At 44.0% G+C, this 20575-nt stretch overlaps 1 protein-coding gene across 9 annotated transcripts in view; it reads right to left on the bottom strand.

The window, feature by feature from the left end:
* Positions 1-20575, bottom strand: part of SUPT20H (SPT20 homolog, SAGA complex component) — a 759353-nt gene that overhangs the window by 111931 nt on the left and 626847 nt on the right. For all 9 annotated transcript variants that reach the window (XM_069640776.1, XM_069640779.1, XM_069640782.1 and 6 more), the window contains one exon: positions 18965-19050. In XM_069640776.1, coding sequence (XP_069496877.1) covers positions 18965-19050 — 86 coding nt within the window. The remainder of the gene's footprint in view (positions 1-18964; positions 19051-20575) is intronic.

Here is a 20575-nt window from a genome sequence, read left to right as displayed (position 1 = left end):
TTGTTGTATTCTTTTTTTTTTCCTCTTTATTTAGATTTATTCCACAAACTTTCAAATAATAACATAGGCGAGTATAAAAATCAAATAACCAAGGTAATCTATCCAACCTATAATAATACACAAGCATAGTCAATACCCGCCCTTGAAGCTTGTGAATAATACACTACAAAGACAACATAAATCACAAGACAGAACATAACACCATACCCCCGCCTAACATCTACCCCCCCAAATTAACATTTACCAGTTAATTTTCAGTACCCCAACCTACACCTACCCATACAGATCATTAAAGGTTCCCCATTTTTCCAGATATTCACCCTCCCGATTGTATCTAATTGATTTAGTTTTTTCAAAATTTGAAAGTATTTGCATGTCCATTAACCAATGCTCAAGTTTTTGCTTTTTTCTAGTCTTCCACATTTTCATAATTTGCTTAGTTGCCATCAATAAAGCTTTATCAATCCAATACGAAGAGTCACAAGCATTTTCACATCTACCCTCGCTTGAAAGAAAAGAAAATGCCATAAAAGTTTGTGCAAATGAGATATTCTCCTCTACATCAATTCTGTCTAGTACATCTCTCCAAACGTCCACCACTCTCTCACATTCCCAAAGCATATGTAAAAAGGATACCCTCGTATGTTGACAGCCCCAACAAAGATCATTATCTATCAAAACCATTGCACACATCCTCTCTGGTGTCCAGTATACACGACTCAAAACGCGTTGATGAACATAATGTAATTTCAGATCCATCTTGGCCTTTACCGCCACCCTCCAAATACTTTCCCATACTTTCACCGACAGGTCCCTCCCCAATTCCGTAGCCCAAGCTAGACGTAACTTCTCACGTGACTCCTTTGTGCATTTCTCCATTGGCATTAACTTAATAAAAGTTTAAACCATACGAGGTGGAGTATCAAACATTTCACATATATTGGGTTTTCTACTCATTGGTAAACTTAGCATCTGTTGCCTTTCAACCATTAATTGCGCTAAAGCTCTATACCTTCCATATTCCCTATTGCCCAATCCGTACCGTTCCACTAGCTCAACAAAGGAAACCATTTTCTCACCTCTCCATATGTCCTCAATTTTTAGAATACCTCCTTTAGCCCAACTTCTCAAATTTACCATTTTATTATCTATTTGCAACCCTGGATTAAGCCAAAAGGACGCTTCTCCAAACATAAATAAATCCTGTCCACATCCCAGGATCCATTCTACTAATGCAGTTTTTGTAACGGCTACAGATTCCAATTTTACCCCCAAATTTGGCAATTTCCCAAAAGTATATAAACTATATATGGAAAATGGTTTAAGTCTCTCTCTTTCCATAGCAAGCCGACCGAAATGGTTCTGTTCTCTTATAATAATAAGAGGCCTTCTTAAGTAGAAACCCTCTGTGATAATTTTCCAAAACTGGATACCCAAAACCCCCCTCTCTAACTTGGCGAATCATGATAAAGCAGGGAATTTTAGGCCTTTTACCTACACCCCATAAAAATAATCTGTCAATGCGTTAAAGCCCTTTTTTGGTAAACCGCAGAGGGAGTGATTGTATATAATATAAAACTTTAGGTAGGAGCATAATTTCAATAGCATTTACCTTAGCCCAGATGTTCAGAATCAATCAATCTCACTTCCGTAGATCTTTTTGCAATATCTCAATCAAGTGGCAATATTAAAATCCACTATATTCTTTGTGTCGTGTACAAGATACAGCCCCAAATATTTCACATGAGAACTCGCCCATTGACAATTCCAGTCTATTAAATCCCTACTCGAAGGATTTACTTTAAGTGGGAAAACAACAGTTTTCCCCCAATTGACTTTATACCCAGACAATGATCCCACCTCCTCTAACATACTTTTCAAAAGATTCCCCGCCTCATCTGGGTTTGCTAACACAATAGTCAAATCATCCGCATACGCTAAGACTAACTTCCCTATCTCCCACCCTCCCACCATGAAGGCCCTTTTCTTGTCTTATAAATGCTAGTAACGGTTCTAGGGCTAAGTTAAACAGAAAGGGCGAAAGTGGACAACCTTGTCTGGTTCCCCTAAACAACTGAAATGCTAGAGATAGCTCATTGTTAACCCATAACTTGGCAGAGATTCCATATTGCAAGGCTCCCACAGCATTTAAGAATTGAGGACTAAACCCCATTTGAATTAGGGTATAATTCCAGAATTACCAGTTTACGCAATCAAAGGCCTTCTCAGCGTCTAAACAAATAAGTAGTATCTCTTTTGCTTTAGAATTAGACAATCCCATTATATCTAATAAGGTCCTATATTATCATAACCATACCCATCTCCCATGAATCCCACTTGTGAATAATCAAACGGTTCTCCTATATATTTAAGTAATCGAGTAGCCAAAATCTGTGTGAACATTTTTACATCAACATTAATCAAAGAAATAGGCAGGTAATTGCTGCATTTAGTGGTATCTTTTGCCGTTTTCAGTATCAAGGTAATAACTGCTTCTCACATAGATGGACAAAGAATCCCTCCCGAAAGAAACTGATTATATAAATTACAAAGCTCTGGTGCTAAAGTGGTTACTGAAGGATCTAAAAATTCAACCGGCAACCCATCCATGCCTGGTGATTTTCCTAAATTAAGTTGATTAATAGCTGCTTGAACCTCAAATATAGTGATTGGTGCATCTATCGCTTCCCTCCCTTCCTCAGATAGACATTTTTAGACAGGGTTTTGGGACTAAATTTGGCTGCAGGTCCAATCACAGCGCTCTGGGGGACAAGATGCAGTGGAGCAGTTCTGGTCCCAGAAGTTGGTTTTGCCTTCCTCCGAAAGAAAGGTCAATCAGGGGTAAGGGAGGAGGGTTGGGCTGGGCAAGAGGGCAGGGGAGAGGTCGCATATGAGAGCCAGGTATGGCAGAGGCCGTAGAAAAAGGAAAGGCAGAAGGATGCAAACAGCAGATAAGAAAAGAAATAAGAAGAGGGGAAAAGGGCAGGGGAGAGGTTGCATGTGAGAGCCAGGTATAGAAGAGGCTGTAAAAACAGAAAGGCAGAAGGATGCAAACAGCAGGAAAAATAAACGGAAAAAAGGGGAAGCAGGGAGTGCACAGTGCAGGAAGGGCAACACACCTCACAGGGGCCAGGACGTAAGATGGAGTGGAGCATTCCTGGTCCCAGAAAGTGGTTTTGCCTTCCTCTGTGTTAGGGAGAATTCTCAAAAATGTGCTAATTTCGCTCTACCTTAGAGAACCCCTGCAACTTTGCTGGATTTTAGGACTTTTAATTTTTTTAACCTGGAGAGAGTGAGACCATTTTCTCCCCACTCTCTCATGTATTTTAATGTGATTGGAACTCTGTGTTTCTTTGTAAGTATGGAGTGTGACAAACTCCATAGGCATCATATTTACATTGTGTCATGCAGCACCTTCAGTGCAGTGGTACAGGGAAGTCTTTCAGATTTCCCAAAGGTTTAAATACCTTCTCTTGGATAAACTACTGTTTCCAAGAGCAGTGAAGTGAAATTGACTTTACTTACATTTGTAACTTTCTAGACCCAGCACACACTATCTTACAATAGGGTGCTGAAGGCGTTACTTAGTATCCCCTTTGTTTAGTTTCTCATCTAACATTTTTATGTTACCCTTTCTACAATTAATGGCTGGTGGCAGTGGTTTACTTTTAACTACCAATGTGTGTTTTTACCGTAGGCTGCAGTTGCAGCAAGACACCCATGGGTGCCCATTTTGTCAAAATGGGTCGGTGGTCTTTTTTCGCCATTTCTTGGTGGAAAGGTCCACAATGAGATTTACTTTGGGCGCCAAACCAGGTCTTGTCTCTTTGTTCATTTTGTCTTTGGCGGGATTCACTGGTGAAGCCTGCCTCTGGCTCCAGCATGTCTGCCAGGGGCAGAAAGTGAGGGAGGTGCCCAAAACACTGTGCATAATCCCCCTGGTTACAGGAATGCACCCACAGGTGATTGGCCAGCTGGCTGCCCTTGGAGGACAGCCATCCTGCTGTGTGATTGACATCTAGGCTGCGAATGAATGGGAGAAACCTGGATAGAAGGCAACGTTTTTCGCTTGGAAGGCAGAGTTGGCCACTGGACGAAGGAATCCAAAGAAGAACTTGGAAGAGACGCCTGCTGGAACTGCTGCACTTTTGGTTTGCCCGGTGAAGCCCTGCTGCTGTGCTGAAGCTCAGAATTTGCCTCGACTAGAGAAGCCCTGCAAGGACGACTTCTCCCCTTGGGTTGGTGGGACCAATCAACCCCAAAGTGTACTCGTCTGGACATCCACTCGGAGTTGGCTGTACTTCTATTAATGCTGCAGGAACCGAAGTGCAAGGGAGAGGAACACCAGATTGAGTGCATTGCTTTTAAGTCGGACTCGAGCTCCAGGAAGATCCTTCGGACTCCCTTGAAGCAGGACTGACCAAGCCTGAGCCACCTCAACAGAGTGCTGGACCCCAGATGCAAGGAAAGTCCAGAGTGGTATGAGAGATACTGTAGTGGTGCTATTTGCTATAGACGCGAGGAGCTGAAACCGCAAAGTGCTGCTGAATTGAAGTTTGCCCATTCCTGCCGCCAACCTTCAAATTGTAGTACAGGAGTCCCCAGACGTCCTCCCTCTTGTCCCCACGACTGAGGCCCAGGAACAACAGGATCTGCAGAGCTACACAGGAACAGAAGCCAGCTGGAACCATTTCTTCTAACCAAAGGTACTGTAAAGATAAGAGGACTTACCTCTTGTGGTGTAGCCTTACTTGTTCTCAGTTGAGACTTGTCTTGGTTACCCTTGCAGAGTTGCTTGCAGCTTTGCCCCTCACAAGCCTCCCAGCGTGTGGCCCTTCAGGGATTCCATTTCTACAAACATTTCTAACAACACTGTGCACAACTTTTACTTACCTGCAAGAAGATCTCCAGCTCCCCTAGACTTTGCTCAACTAACATTGACTGTCCTGGCTCCCTGAGAGACTCTTCTTGCTTCTGACTTTGTGCTTTTACCTTTCCCTGAGGAAAGGGTTAATTTACTTTGCATTGGAGGGTTCAAAGAGTACTTACCAGTTTATTAATTATTTGGTAACCTTTGTGTCCTATCTAACCTTTGTACCAAACTCAGTATTGCACTAAATGTAACAGAGATAAATCAATATCCACAGTGCACTAGCTATTTAAGTCACCTGAGGGTGTAGGAAGTGTGTGTGCCATTCCCAATGGGTATCGTCTGATTTAGAGAAACAGAGTGTGTTTGGAAGTATATGTTAAGTGTTACATGTTTTTCTCCCTTCTGAAGAAGGCTTATATAACTGACAGTTAAATACATTAGTAATTGTTTAAACAAGAAACCTTGAGTGTAAGAGTTTATTTGAATCTTGTCATTGTGAATCTCTGTGTAAAAACCCTACTGCTCACATTGACCCCTCTTGAGATAAGCCTGGCTGCTCAGCCACCCTACCAGCCCGTGTAGTACAGACTTATACCAAAGGGTGGGTTACCTATTGCCAGGAGTACAAGGTTGGTGTAGTCTCCCAAAGACTACTGCCCACAAGGTTGCCCAATACCGGTGGCAGGCGGTGAGGATCTATTGTAGAGTTGTTACATTGAGTATTTGCTTTGATTTTCTTCAACTAAAACCTTCACAAGGCTAAGCTCCACTAGAACAGCAATTGCAACATGCCAAATATGGATAACTTTAGTCAGGAAGCCGTGATCATTTTAACAGTAGAAGAACTGAAAGGAATATGTAAAAGCAGGAATCTCCCTGTTAAAGGAAAGAAAAATGAATTGATTGCAAAGTTGTTGAATCACCAAAGTTTGGTTAGTAGGCCTGTCCCACCTACTAACACGGGAAATGTGGAAATTGATAATGAGAATGATAATTCAGAGTCTAACTCTAATGTCTTAGAAGAGTCAGAGGAGGGAGAGGAGTCCCAGGATAGGAGCCCCTCTTTAACTCAACTTATGTCCACTGGGACCCCACAAGGTTCATCACTAAATCCAGAATATGTGTCTCTTGAGAAAATGAGACCTGAATTGGAATTTAAAAGGTTGCAAGCTCAAGCTGAAGCCAAACACCAGGACATCAAACTCAGGGGATTGGAAATGCTCTTGAAATGAAAAGATTGTCTCTTGAATATGTTTCCCTCCCAGAGTCCTCTAGGTCTTCCAGTCCCAAGAGGCCTCACCTGCCCAAAGAAGCAGCGAGTATATATGATGTAAAACTTGATAGTTTGGATTGGTTGGGTGATTTTGAATACAATAATGGGATTCAGGGTCTCCAAGGGAATCAGTTGATTCCTTGGCTTTTGTCTAGGCTCCCCCAGGTTGCAACCGATGCTGTAATGGAGGTGGGTGAACTTGAAAGACTGGAGAATGTAAAGCTGGGTTTGATGGCCAGATTTGGCAAAACTCCTTCCCAATACCTTAAGAGGTTTAGGACCCTCAAAAAGACTGATCGTACCCCTTGGGCTACCTGGGTGCGTGAATATTTGAAAAACTTAGATAGATGGGTTAAGGGTTACAGAGTGAACTCCTTTGAAGGAATGAGAAATCTGTTTTTGTTGGAATCAATTTTTGATGCCTGCTCTCCTGAGCTGAGACAGCACTTGGCTGACTCCAAAGAGATTGATCCTAAGTAGCTAGTAAAGGCTGCTGACTTGTGGGTTGCCAATAAGGCCACTCACAAGGATTATGGGGCCACTCATAAAAAGGATGAGGGGAAGCAGCACAAGATGACAAAGATAATTCTAAATCCACCAACCGAAAAGAGGGACACAAACATAAAAAGGGTAAGCCATAGGGGAAACCAAATCAGTCTAGTGAAGCCTCTGGTGCTAATCCTGAGGGAGGTCAGCAGAAGCCCCCATTCCAGAAAACATTTGGTAAATGTTATGCTTGTGGGTCAACTGACCATGTGAAAGGGGATCCCAGATGCAAGAGTAAACATTCAGGGGTACACACTGCCTCCCTTAGCCTTCATCCCTGAGGGAGAAGTTCATATGACAAGTGGAAACTTTCATCTATTGGCCGAGGACCCCATTGGAGTCTCAGCCAGTGTTTCTTAAGTGTCCCTGGGGCTGTAGGAACAGCATAATGTAAATGTGTATAAATCTATTCCTGATAACACCAAAGAATATTACAAGGACAGTGTACTTGTGAATGGTCAGGGAAACCCTGCCATTAGAGACTGGGGCCAGCATTACAGTGGTGGATGAAACCTTTTCAAACCTGAGGATGTTGCCAAGGCACCCAAAGACCCCACTAAGCTTGCTGGAGGCCCTGTCTAGATGGTTCCAATACTACCAGCTCTCATCCAGCGCAAAAGCATGACTGTAAGAATACCAGTCAGTGTACAAAATGAGGTGCCTGGGAGAGTCTCGTTGGGGAATTACTTAAAAGCTTTTGGAGTTGTATCAAGCACCCCCAGGCCTCCCAGTAAAAAGAAGCAGGAACAGGTTAGACTGACCAGAGAGGCAACTTTAGAGGACTCTTAGTGGTCAGTTACAGAAGTGCCTATAACTCCCAGTCCACAAGAAGGACACCCTTCTAATTCCAGGACAAGAAAAAGAGAAAAGGGGAAACCAAGGTCTCAGGAAACAAGAAAGGTATCACACCTGTACATAGGACAAGGACATCCCAGAGAGGACAGTCCAAGGTCACACCTGTGACCCCTCCACCAGCTGAGGCTGATTGGGAGGGCCAACCAGAGGATGGTTTACCAGCTACTGGTGAAACAGAGCTAGAAGAAGCCCTTCCCTCTGTGGGAGATCTGGATCCTAAAGACCACCCTGAGCTGCAGACTTTGCTTGCAGAAGGTGAACCCTGTAGGGCAGACTTCAGCAGAGGTCAAAGAGTGTCCTACTCTTGAAGGACTTCACCAACAGGCAGCTTCCCAGCTGGAAAGGCAAGAGCCAGGGAAGCATGGGCTGTACTGGGAGGATGGCCTCCTTTACAGTGAGCCTATAGAGTCTACCCCAAGGGACTACAGAAGACTCGTAGTGCATCAGGAGGTGAGACCCCAGTTTCTACAGTTAGCCCATGAGATTCCTTTGGCTGGTCACTTAAGTTTTAAGAAGACCAAGGAAAGGATTTCTCTATATTTCTTCTGACCCAAGATGGGGTCTGATGTAGATACATTCTGTAGAAGCTGTCACACTTGTCAGACAACTGGCAAGAGTGGAGCCAAGAACATGGCACCTTTGGTGCCTCTCCCAGTGGTGGGAGTTCCTTTTGAAAGGGTAGGGCTTGACATTGTTGGTCTCCTGGACTCTCTCACATCTTCAGGCAACCGATTTATATTGGTTGTGGTAGACCATGCTATCAGGTACCCTGAAGCCATAACTATGAGGACTGTTACTGCCAAGGCCATGGCTAAGGCCCTCCTTGGTATTTTTAAAAGGGTTGTTTTTCCTAAGGAGGTTATCTCTGACAGGGGGACCAATTTTATGTCCCACTACATGCAAGCCATGTGGAAAAACTGTGGCGTGACCTACAAGTTCTCAACCGCCTACCATCACCCAACCAATGGGTTGGTGGAGAGGTTTAATAGAACTATGAAGAGCATGATAGGTTCTTTAGAAGAACCCCTAAGAAGAAAGTGGGACCTTCTACTATCATGTTTTCGCTTTGCTTATAGAGAAGTCCCTCAGGAAGGGGTTGGCTTCAGCCCCTTTGAGCTCCTCTATGGTCATCCGGTTAGAGGTCCAGTGGCCCTAATCAAGGAAGGGTTGGAGAGTGTTCCTTCCTACAAGCCAGTGAGAGTCACTGACTATGTGTTAGGTCTCCGAAGGAGAATGACACACATGATGACAGAAGCTTCTGATAACTTGAAAGCAGGTCAGGCTCTGGTTAAACATTGGCATGACCAGAAGGCCAACATGGTTGAGTTTACTCAAGACCAGCTAGTTCTAGCCCTTTATTGGGGGTATGGATCTAGTATTAGCCTTTATTGAACTTCACACCTTTTTAATTTAATTCAGCATGCGGTCATCAGACCATGCATACTATCTATGTGAGCTGACTATAACATGCAAATTAACTCACTTAACACGGCACGGATAAGGAGTTCTATTGATAGTACATTCTGCGATTGGTTGCTTGAGTCACGTGAGCGCCAAGGCACACATGACGAATCACGTATATTTTTTCACTAGTGAGGTGCTTTACTCGGATGACATGGTACCTAGCAGCATCCGAGTAGCGATGTGGACGCTTTAGTTGGTGCAGGAGACGGCAGTTTCTTGATTGAGGTAAGATTGTTTAGACTTGCTTATTGTGGAGGGTGTATATAAACGCTCGCGTTTGTAGCAAAATGGTTCTGCACTGACTTCAAGTGCGTGGTCTTCGTATTATTTAGATGCAGATTATTGCTTCATGATACACGTTGGAGCTCTGCAGTGACCCGACGCATTCCTATTTAGTTGTTTGGCTGAACAGCCTTCACTCTCAGGTAAATTACACCAGGGTGTTATTGGCTGCAGATTACAAGGTGCTGGGGCATACAAACCGTTTTGGTTCAGGGATTTTTCACTCTTTTATAATTTGCATTTTTTATGCTGTTTACACAGGTTCTTTGGAGACGACTTTTGGATTAATTTCCAATACAATTTTCACCATAGCAGCAGTACCAGTAGGACTTTAATTAGGTAACATATATTTTTTGACCAAGCGGCTGCTCGAGCATATTGGGCTACACATAGGATGTGTGGTGGTGGATTGAGGCGCACTTAGTGTTATCAGGGCACGCCAGTAGTAATATTACTTTTGGTTTGCGAGCAGGCACTCTGTCTGGGCACAGCCAGTTCGTGGCTTTAGTGTATAGGCAGCACATTTCTTGACCAAGCCTAGTAGGGCATATTGTTAATATAGGCCTATGGTGTATAGTTGGGTGAGTTAGCAATATGGGGTTTGCAAATGTCAGGGACTGTAGAATGGTCCGTTGTATAATATTGATTGATCTACCCTGTTTAATAATGAGGCTAATTTGGCCTCTGCCCTATTTGCTTTCCTTTTCTTTGCTTTGATCTTACTGTTTATTTCATGATGACATGGTCCTGGAACATGTATGACGATTATGGTATGGTGACCTTGGTAATGTATGTATTCATATTTTGACATTATTTTTGAATGTGGTTTTTGTTATCCCATGTATTCATCCACTGGAATCCACATGCATGTATATGTCACAATTCAAATGTATGTTTTTTTGTGGATATTTTGATGACAAAAATGTTTTTGGATTATTGGTGGTTTGATTGTATTGTTTTGTGTATGGAATCCAGATTTTTTGCCTTGAGAAAGACCGTAGAAGGTCGAAATACGTGTCAGCAAATCATTCTGGCTGATGAAAAGCATTTTGAATACAAGATACATTGGACAATCATTTGCGTGTTTCTATTCTTGTTGGATCACAATTTGTCATTCTATCGACAGTTCTTTTGAAATATTGGGAGTCTAGCAGCACAACATATTTAGTGGAACTCAACCTTTGTTGGTTTTGTTGTCTAGTTCTAGTTATGGTACCTACAAGGCAGAGGTCCTTACAGGACAAATGGAGTGGACCCTTGGTTGTGGGCAAACTTGGAGAGGTCAATTATTTGGCGGACTTGGGCAATCCTAAGGAGGCCCTCAGGGTCTTTCACATCAACCACCTAAAGGCATATGTATCCAGACCAGAACTGGGAGCTTTGCTCTTAGCATCTGATCAAGAGGAGGAGTAGAGTAAACGTCTACCTGACCTTCTCAGGTGACATCCTTTAGATGAAAAAATAGGAGTTAATCTCTCTTGTGATCTGAGTCAAACAACAGGAGGAGTGCAAAGCTCTGTTAAATCAGTTTGCCTCCCTGTTTTCAATGACACCAGGCTTGAACCCTTGGGGCCAGCATGATATCCTCACTGGTGACTGTCTCCCTGTCAAACACAGGGGTTACAGAATGTCTGGACATGTAAGGACCCACATAAAGGAGGAGGTCAAGAAGATGCTTGATTTTAGGGTAATAGAGCCATCTACCAGTCCATGGGCTAGTCCAGTTGTGCTAGTATCAAAGGCAGGATCCAAGGAGTTGAGATTTTGTGTGTACTCTAGGGCTCTTAATGCAGTGACCAAGGCAGATGCCCATCCTTTACCTAGGACAGATGAACTGGTGGATAAACATGGTTCAGCCAAGTACCTCAGTACATTTTACCTAACCTCATGCTATTGGCAAATAGCTCGGACAGACCACGCCAAGGAGAAAACTGCATTTCCACACAAGGAGGCGACTACCAATTTAAGGTCATGCCTTTTGGCTAAAGAATGCACCGGCTACATGCCAAAGGATGGTAAATAATGTTCTGAATGGGATGGAGGACTTCTGCATTGCATACTTGTATGCCATTGCAGTGTTCAACCCCACTTGGGAAGAGCTTATTGACCACCTAGCATATGTATTGCAGGCTCTTGAGCAGACCCATCTGACCATAAAGGCAAGCAAATGTCAAATTGGTCAGAGTAAAGTGGTCTACCTTGTACATGAGGTAGGAGGAGGTGAAATAAGGCCATTGCCTAGCAATGCACAACCTGTACAAGACTGGGCCACCCCTACTACTCAAACTCAAGTGCGAGCCTTTTTAGGTCTCCCTGGTTACTGTAGGAACTTCATTGAGAACTATGGGACCATAGCTTCTCCCTTGAATGTGATCTCCTCACCCAAATTCCCCAAGAAGGTCAGGTGGAATGAGGAGTGCACAAAGGCATTTGAAGGACTTAAGAAAGCCCTTTGCCAAGCTTCAGTCTTGAGAGCTTCTGGCTACAACGAATCCTTTATTGTACAAACTGCACTTGCAATACACGGATAGGTGCAGTTGTGAGTCAGCTGGATGAGCAAGGCAGGGAACACCCCATTTGCTTCATCAGTAGGAAACTGAAGGACTGTGAAACAAGGAGGGCAACAATTGAAAGAGAATGTTTTGCAATTGTGTGGTCTTTGAAGAAGTTTAGACCATACTTGTATGGATCTACTTTTGCAATTCAAACAGACCACCAACCCTTGAGATGTTTAATGCAGATGAAGGGGGAGAATCCTAAATTGTTAAGATGGCCAATAAGCCTCGGCGTATGATTTCACCATAGAACACAGGTCAGGGTGTAATCACCAAAATGCTTATGACCGACTGGGGTAAGGAGATTCATCCAGGAGTTAATTAAATCCTCCTGTCCCTTTGTCTGGGGGGGACGAGTGTCAGGGAGAATTCTCAGAATTGTGCTAATTCCCCTCTACATTATAGCCCCGAGCTCTTTTTGCTGGACTTTTGATTTCTAACCTGGAGAGAGCGAGACCCTTTTCCCACTCTCTCATGTATTTTTCTGTGATTTAGACTCTGTTTCTTTTGACTTTGGAGTCTGGCAAACTCCATAGGCATCTTTGCATCACGTCCCACAGCACCTTCAGTGTAGTGACACAGGGAAGTCTCTCAGATTTCCCAAAGGTTTAAATACCTTCTCTTGGCTAAACTACTGTTTCCAAGAACAGTGAAGTGAAATTGACTTTACTTACATTTCTAACTTTCTAGACCCAACACACACGGGGCCTCATTACGACCCAGGCGGTAAGTTACCGCCTGGGCCGTGACTTTACCACCATGGCGTAAACTATGTTTACGCCATGGTGGTTGGCGGACTTACCGCCCCATTCCGAGGTTGGCGGGGCGGTAAGTCCCCAATCCCCATTTACCCTTCCCCATTCCCATTTTTGCCCCATAGGGCATAATGGGAGTGGGGAAGGCGTTAATTATGCCACCGTAAATTACGGTGGCGTAATTAACTCCATGGTCCCTTAGCGCCATGGATTTTAACACCTGCTAAAAGCAGGTGTTAAATCCGCCATGGCGCTAAGGGACCTCGTACTCAGACGGTAAGGGTCGGCGCCGTTTACGCCGCCGTAAAACCCTTACCGCCTGAGTCGTAATGAGGCCCACTATCTTACAATAGGGTGCTGGAGGGGTTACTTAGTATCCCCTTTGTCTAGTTTCTCATGTAACATTTTTATGTTGCCCTTTCTACAATTAATGGCTGGTGCCAGGGATTTACTTTTTACTACCATTGTGTGTTTTTACCGCAGGCTGCAGTTGCATCAAGACACCCATGGGTGCCCATTTTGTCAAAATGGCCCCGGTCTTCTTTTTTCACCATTTCTGGAAAAGTCCTTCTTGAGATTTACTCTGCGCGACAAACCAGGTTTGGTCCCTTTGTTCGTTTTGTCTTTGGCAGGATTCACTGGTGAAGCCCGCCTCTGGCTCCAGCGTGTTTGGCAGGGGCAGGAAGTGAGGGAGGTGCCCGAAACTCCCTGTGCTTAATCCCCTTGGTTACAGAAATGTACCCAAAGGTGATCGGCCGGCTGGCTGTCCTTGGAGGACAGCCACCCTGCTGTGTGATTGACAGCTAGGCTGCAAATGAATGGGAGAAACCTGCATTAAAGGCGAGGCTTTTTAGTTGGAAGCGAGAGTCGATCACTGGACAAAGGAATCCAAAGACGACGCCTCGACCAAGGAAGCCCCACAAGGATGACTTCTTCCCTTGGGTTGGTGGGACCAATCAACCCCAAAGTGAACTCGTCTGGACATCCTCCCGGAGCTGGCTGTACTTCCATTGCTGCTGCAGGAACGTAGTGCCAGGGAGAGGAACACCAGATTGAGTGCATCGCTTTTAAGTCAGACCCGAGCTCGAGGGTGATTCTCCAGATTCCCTTGAAGCAGGCCTGACCAAGCCTGAGCCACCTCAACAGAGTGCAGGACCCCAGATGCAAGGAAAGTCCAGAGTGGTATACGAGAGACTGTGGTGGTGCTATTTGCTATAGACGCGAGTAGCTGAAACCGCAAAGTGCAGCTGAATTAAAGTTTGCCCATTGCTGCCACCGACCTTCAAATTGTAGTGCAGGAGTCCCCAGACATCCTCCCTCTTGTCCCCACGACTGAGGCCCAGGAACAACAGGATCTGCAGAGCTACACAGGAACAGAAGCCAGCTGGAACAATTTCTTCTAACCAAAGGTACTGTAAAGTTAAGAGGACTTACCACTTGTGGTGTAGCCTTACTTGTTCTCAGTTGAGACTTGTCTTGGTTACCCTTGCAGAGTTACTTGCAGCTTTGCCCCTCACAAACCTTGTGGCCCTTCAATGATTCCATTTCTACAAACATTTCTAAAAACATTGTGCACGACTTTTACTTCCCTGCAAGAAGATACCCAGCTATCCTGGCTCCCCGAGAGATTCTTCTTACCTCTGACTTTGTGCTTTTACCTTTCCCCCAGGAAAGGGTTAATTTACTTTGCATTGGAGGGTTCAAAGAGTACTTACCAGTTTATTAATTATTTGTTAACCTTTGTACCCAACTCAGTATTGCTCTAAATGTAACAGTGCAAGGCATAAAATAAGCAGTGTTGCATAGCAATTTGCTATGCAATGCTGTAGGTTTGCTAATTAAATTGACACTTGTATAGCAAAGCTGTTATTTAAGTTACCCTGTTCATTAAAAGCACAGCTCACCCTGCATTTCTCTCTTGCTCTCCAGCCCTCTCCACCCTCTATTCACTGCAGGTTTAGAGGGGCTAAAGGAGCGATAGTGGAGCAGTACTCCACATCCACTCTTCAGTGCCAAAGGCCTCTGTGGAAGTGCTAGGTAAAGATTGTTTTTTTTCTCTTTCAAATAATTGTATACCAGAAAGTAACCAGGATACTTTTATTAAGCTAACTATATCATGTCTGGCAAAGACAAGTATGTGTTAACTTTTTTATTTTTTTAAAAGACATTCATGATACGATAATAAGATATGGCATTTATAATGCGCCTATACACACGTGATTCAAGGCGTGACGAGGCAAGGGAGGGGGAACAGAGGGAAGACCGAAACAACGATCTTGCTAGGCCAGGTGACATTGAGGTTGCGCGTGCATTTAAGGGGGGAATGGAAAAGTGTGGGGGAAGAGGAGGGGGCAGTGCGGTACACAGGATCAACAGTAAATATAATAAAAACAAATAAATAAAAAGTACGGCCAGCTGGTGGCAAGTGCAAGAGTTAGTGCAGACATCAAGTGTCAAGTGCTGATAGGGGACTGTAGGGATTCTGAAAACGGCCCCGAGTGTAAGGTTTGCCAGGGGGGCAGTGAAGGAGTGCAACTGGCGGGGAGGGGACCTGTGCCCAGGATCAAAGGGAAGCCAGGTGACCAGCGCAGTTTCAGTTTCAGCCAGAAGTTCAGCAGGGGAGAGAACGCAGGAGCAAAGAGGAAGGTCTTGAGGTGCTTCCAGAACCGGAGATGGTTCTCCTCAAGTTTCAGAGAGGCAGGGAGGCTGTTTCAGAGGGATGCCCCAGCCAAAGAAAGGGATCTACCACCAACTTGTTGCTTGGAGAAGCGACTGACCCTGAGGGAGTTGGAGGAGGATGAGCCAAGAGCTAGAGAAGGAAGATATTTACGAAGAGAGAGTTGAAGGTATAGAGACCCTAGTTCCCAGAAGGCCTTGTGGTCAACGCAGATTCATGCAATTCCATTCCTGAAAATGTAATTGTTACATAATGCATAATTACAGTATTGCTACTGTACAAAACTGCATTGCCTCCATGCTTTAAATTAAAGTTTCGGTTAGTGCATCTAAATCTCAGTTAACTATATTTCATTTTGTTGGGGACGATGCATCACATAGACAAGTGAATACTTTTGAAAATGTACATAACACAGCCAAATGCTTTTGATGGCAAACCTAGTTCTGTAACCTGCTGTTTGGATACCTCTGTGCAACTGGTGCTCAACCCATGAGCTGACCCCATACTCGTTGACATTCTATCTTATCACCCTTTTGCTTTATACCAACTAAAATGAACGTGAGATCGATGGCAGTTAACTACAATATTTCACCTAATTTGCCCACTTCTCTGCCTGCTACACAGTCTTCTCTGCTTAGTCTCTTGCAGTTTTACTCTTACATAATAAATACACAAAGCTAACTAGATGTTTACGCAAAGTAGTGATCAATAGCTGCATTCAGTCTGTATATCTATAGAATTACTGCAATACCATACACTGTTAGTTACCCTCCAGAGGTCGCTTTGCTCTAGGATTATGATTGCAATTTATATTAGCACCTGCAGGAGATAGCTGTCAAAACTGTTTTCAGAGCCTTTGTATCATACCTCTTTATTTGAGTCCATTTATGCAGCTAACTTTTACATTTTACAGGCAGTCATCCAGGGCTCCCAAAGTCTACTGGCCCACTCACATAGTCAAGTAGATATTATATTATGGAGGGATGTTTTAAACTTTTTTGTAAAATGTACTTTGTTAGCAGTAATCTTCACTGTGCATTGCTGGCCTCTGGGTGGCAGCAATGTGCCAACATAAAGTGGGTTTGTGTTGGCACTCACCAAAAGCACATTTACATTTTTTGTCATCCATTGCCATGGGTCGAGTGCATTTCTCTTAGTTTCAGTAGGTAAACTAAGTTACTTGACCTCCAGGTTTAGTGGCATTTTAAAGAAATTGCCAGACCTAACTCCTCTCACTAACGTTTTACTCCAGCGGTACACAAAAATGCTCTATTGATGCTCATTTTATGTCTTGGGTACAAATTACTTCTGGTGACCTTAAAAATAGTAGTACAACATTGCTAATCAAATGGGTTAGTTTGCTAATCAAGAATATTTTAATTAGCCAATTCTGCTAATCAATTTTAGAAAACTAATGTATGCCTTGCAGTGAGAAATCAATGTCCACAGTGTCCTACCTATTTAAGTCACCTGAGTGTGTAGGAAGTGTCTGTGTGCCCTCCCCAATGGGTATCATCTGATTTAGAGAAACACAGTGTGTTTGGAAGTATATTTTAAGTCTTACATGTTTTGCTCCCTTCTGAAGAAGGCTTATATAACTGACTGTTGAATACATTAATAATTGTTTAAGCAAGAAACCTTGAGGGTAAGAGTTTATTTGAATACTTGTCATTGTGAATCCCTGTGTAAAAACCCTACTGCTCACATTGACCCTTCTTGAGATAAGCCTGGCTGCTCAGCCACACTACCAACCTGTGTAGCACAGACTTATACCATAGGTTGGGTTATTTATTGCCAGGAGGACAAGGTTAGTGTAGTCTCCCAAGGGGTACTGCCCACAATCTTGCCTAACAGAGCTCAAGTTACGTATAAACGCACCACTTCAGTGGACATCTGCCGCAGGCACGGCTATCCATCCAAACACTTTAGAATATAGCTACGACTATGAAAAATTCAGTCTAGCTGGACACACAGCGGGTAAACCTCCTTACACCAGACTTGCCTCAACACCTCTGCCACTAGAATACAGTGACAACCTACGATAATATTCGTTCTAGCTGGTCACATATCGAATCTCCTGCACAAGTGCACTGTTGTGACGTCCCCCAGCACCCACCCACATGCCTATCAAGGGTTGTTTACTGGAGCTTAGCCAGCCCACCTAACTACAAAACATGGCCAAATGCACACACTCACTAAGACTTTTCTGAGAATGTTCCCATATCTGGACTTCGGTACCTGAGGGCGTTCCCAACACAAGCGTGTTGAGGCCATACAAATGGGAAAAGGCGCAATGTAAATGACTACTACTACTAATGCTTGGTTTAGGTACCTGTAATCTTCATTACTCCTAGCCCCACTCTTCCTCATTCCAAAACTTATCTATGAGGTAAGATGCCTCATACTTAAGCACTGGGACGAGAAAGAGGGACGTGGAGGTAACTCTGGGCAGATTAGCTGATTTTGTGGGTTGCATGAGGGGATGCGAGGGAGAGGGGATGTGTCGGGTGTGGGGTTGAGGGGGTTTAGGCGCCAAAACATAATGGTCATCCATGGCCTGGCTATGTAGGCATGATATGTGTTATTAGTGGCTAGACAGGCATTTTGGGGCAGCCAATCTAGTCATATCTTACTTAGGCTTAACTTATCGTTTTTAACTGGGCATCTCAGATAAAGCAGTCCTGCTAAGTGTAATTACCTGGCTAGATTGGCATTTGGGTGCTGCCAGTCTAGCCGTTTCTTACTGTGGCATTGTATATTTTTCTGGGCATCTGTGATAAAATAACCATTGTAAGTGTTATTGCTTCGACTGGCATTTTGGTGCAACCAGTCTAGGTATGTCTTAATGTGGCATGGCATGTTTTACTGTAATATGTTACTACGTGTCTACACTGTGCAGCCAGTTGGACATGTTTTCATTGTGGCATGCCATTTTTAATAGCAAAGCATTACATTAAGTAAAGCATGAATGTTCCTGTGCACTGTTGGTGACTTACATGTACTGGATTTTTGGATTGGTGTTACCCTACGAAACAATTGCAAACGCTCTAGCTTTTTAGATGATTTTTCTCAGAAAGTTTGTTGTATAATGCATTAAAACACATATTTATATCTTTCTCCTTGTGAGTGTGCGGCATGCCCCTGCAGCAGCATGATTTTGTGTATTGCGCAAGCATGGTAGTGTATGCCGGCCCATAGTGTGGCGTGACCTGTGATTTTTTGCCGAGCTGGCTGGGGGGCCTCAGCATGGCTCGCAGGGGTGCCCCAAAGTTTGTGCTACGCCAATGCAGGCATAAAACATTTCCTCTACAAAAGCGTTACTGATTCCCTTTCATAACGGTTTTCCATGTTTTTCAGACAATAATTCTATGAGAAGGCTGTTTTTCTGCTTGAAAGTTCATCTCCTGCCACTGTTATTGAATTGATTGCTTGTAGACTTCTCGTTACTTTTCACGTTTTACATACAAGTAGTCAAGTGATTATTCTTGAAAAATAGTTGCTATACAATTACAGTATTCACACTCCCAGCTATTCCAGTAGCATGCGGGACACACTTGTATTAATTAAATCACTTTTGTCAACTGCTTTGCGGATCATTATTTCAGACATATTAACTGGCCTGAGAAGCAGACTGCATGGTTGTTGGCAGTCCAGTGGACACAAGACCGCCTGATGGCAACATACCACTCAGATTTATCCCTGCAGAGTTACTGGAGGCTGTATTGCATCCCAGCATGGGGTTTGAGCTGCTCATTAATGTCTGTGGTCCGCTGTAGAAAAAGGAGAGGGAAAAGAGAGAGAGAACATTTTACTGCAAAGAAACATGAGGAAACATTGTTCATGCCAAGAGGTACAGCCTGCAGACACATTAATGGTTTTTGCTCTGAAACATGTAGGACACAAATTATTCAATCTTACCATGATATCCGTTTTTTTTTGTGTTTAGTAAATCATATCTACTAACAAAGCTAACAACAGCAAGACCTGAATCACATCAATTTTTCCTGTGGGAAGAAATGTTTCGGAAAGAAGGCTGTTGGGAAAGGTTCTTCTTTTTGCTGCTTTCCCTCCACAGACATTTTGCTATTGTTTTGAACCTTTGGAGGTAAGTGAAGCCTTTTTGCTTCACTTACCTTGCTAGGTTCGTCTGTTTTGGGGACACTGATCAGTCCCTATTGCTATCAGTGCAGGAGAATTTTGTTTTCCATTGTAAACATTCTTCTTTGTTTTTATCTGCACGCATCACCTTCAGTGAAGTGCAGTAGAGGCACATTTTTTCTCCATAACTTTGTTTTGTGGTAACTTATTGGTTACTTACATGATGTGTCGAGGATGGGCTGGTGGCAGCAGATACTTTTATGGCGTTTTCAGTTTTATTGTCTTGTGCACCTTTACATTTGGCCACTTAATGTCAATTGGAGTACCACGTAGTCTAAAATGTCTGTGCCAGAAGATATTTGCCTGTCATTTGGTGAGCTTCTACTTGTACCTTCCGGCCATGGAGTGGCCGGATTTTCCATACATGGAAAGCACTTTCCAGGGTAAAAGTTCCTACTTTTGCGGGAAAAGTGGCAGTCTCTTTGTGTGGCTGGATGTGGGGGCTGAGTCTGTTTGGACCCAGTCCATATTCGTGCCAGAGTGAGCTTGTTGCTGAGCAGATGCAGTGGCCAGAGGCAGTCTATTATTGGACAGCCCTACTAAGTCTGAATGGGGCCAATCCTTGCCATTGTTGGGCTGCGGGCATCTCCAACCCGCATTCCCGATAAGAGGGGGACTCCTGCAGCCATTCCTCAGATCACCTTGGGCGCGAAGACCCCTATGAAGCAGAAGAGCCAGCAGAAGACACAATTCCTCTTTGTAAGATCGCCAGCAGTCCTTTCTTCACTTGCCCAGTATCACCCTTTCTCTCTGTAGCTCTCCAGACGACCTTCATCACTGCTTTGGACCGGAGGGACCAACCAGTCCCAATCTCTGCTTGAAGATCCATCCTTTGGGAGTGCTCGGAATAATCCTGGAACCACCATTGGGCTAGCCAGATGGATCTGGGCTATTTTGCTGCACCCGTCATGGTCCGGAGTTGAGCCTTGGGACTTGGCAGATCCTCAGATTATGGAAACAGAGGCTTTTCCCTGAAGTTGAAGCTCTCAACCATGAAGAGGGGCATTGTACGGCCTGGGTCTTTATTTCCGCCACTACGGTCACCTTCCATCATTTCTTTCAAGTGGCCATTGCTCTTCACTGCCTGCATCACATACTGAGAGTCCTCGGAGGTTGTCAATGGAGTAGTGGTCCAGT

Source organism: Ambystoma mexicanum, chromosome 7q, assembly GCF_040938575.1.
Source record: "Ambystoma mexicanum isolate Mex_15411 chromosome 7q, UKY_AmexF1_1, whole genome shotgun sequence".
Taxonomy (NCBI): Eukaryota; Metazoa; Chordata; class Amphibia; order Caudata; family Ambystomatidae; genus Ambystoma; species Ambystoma mexicanum.
The sequence above is the reverse complement of the archived record's forward strand: the minus strand, read 5'-3'. Positions and strand labels throughout refer to the sequence as shown.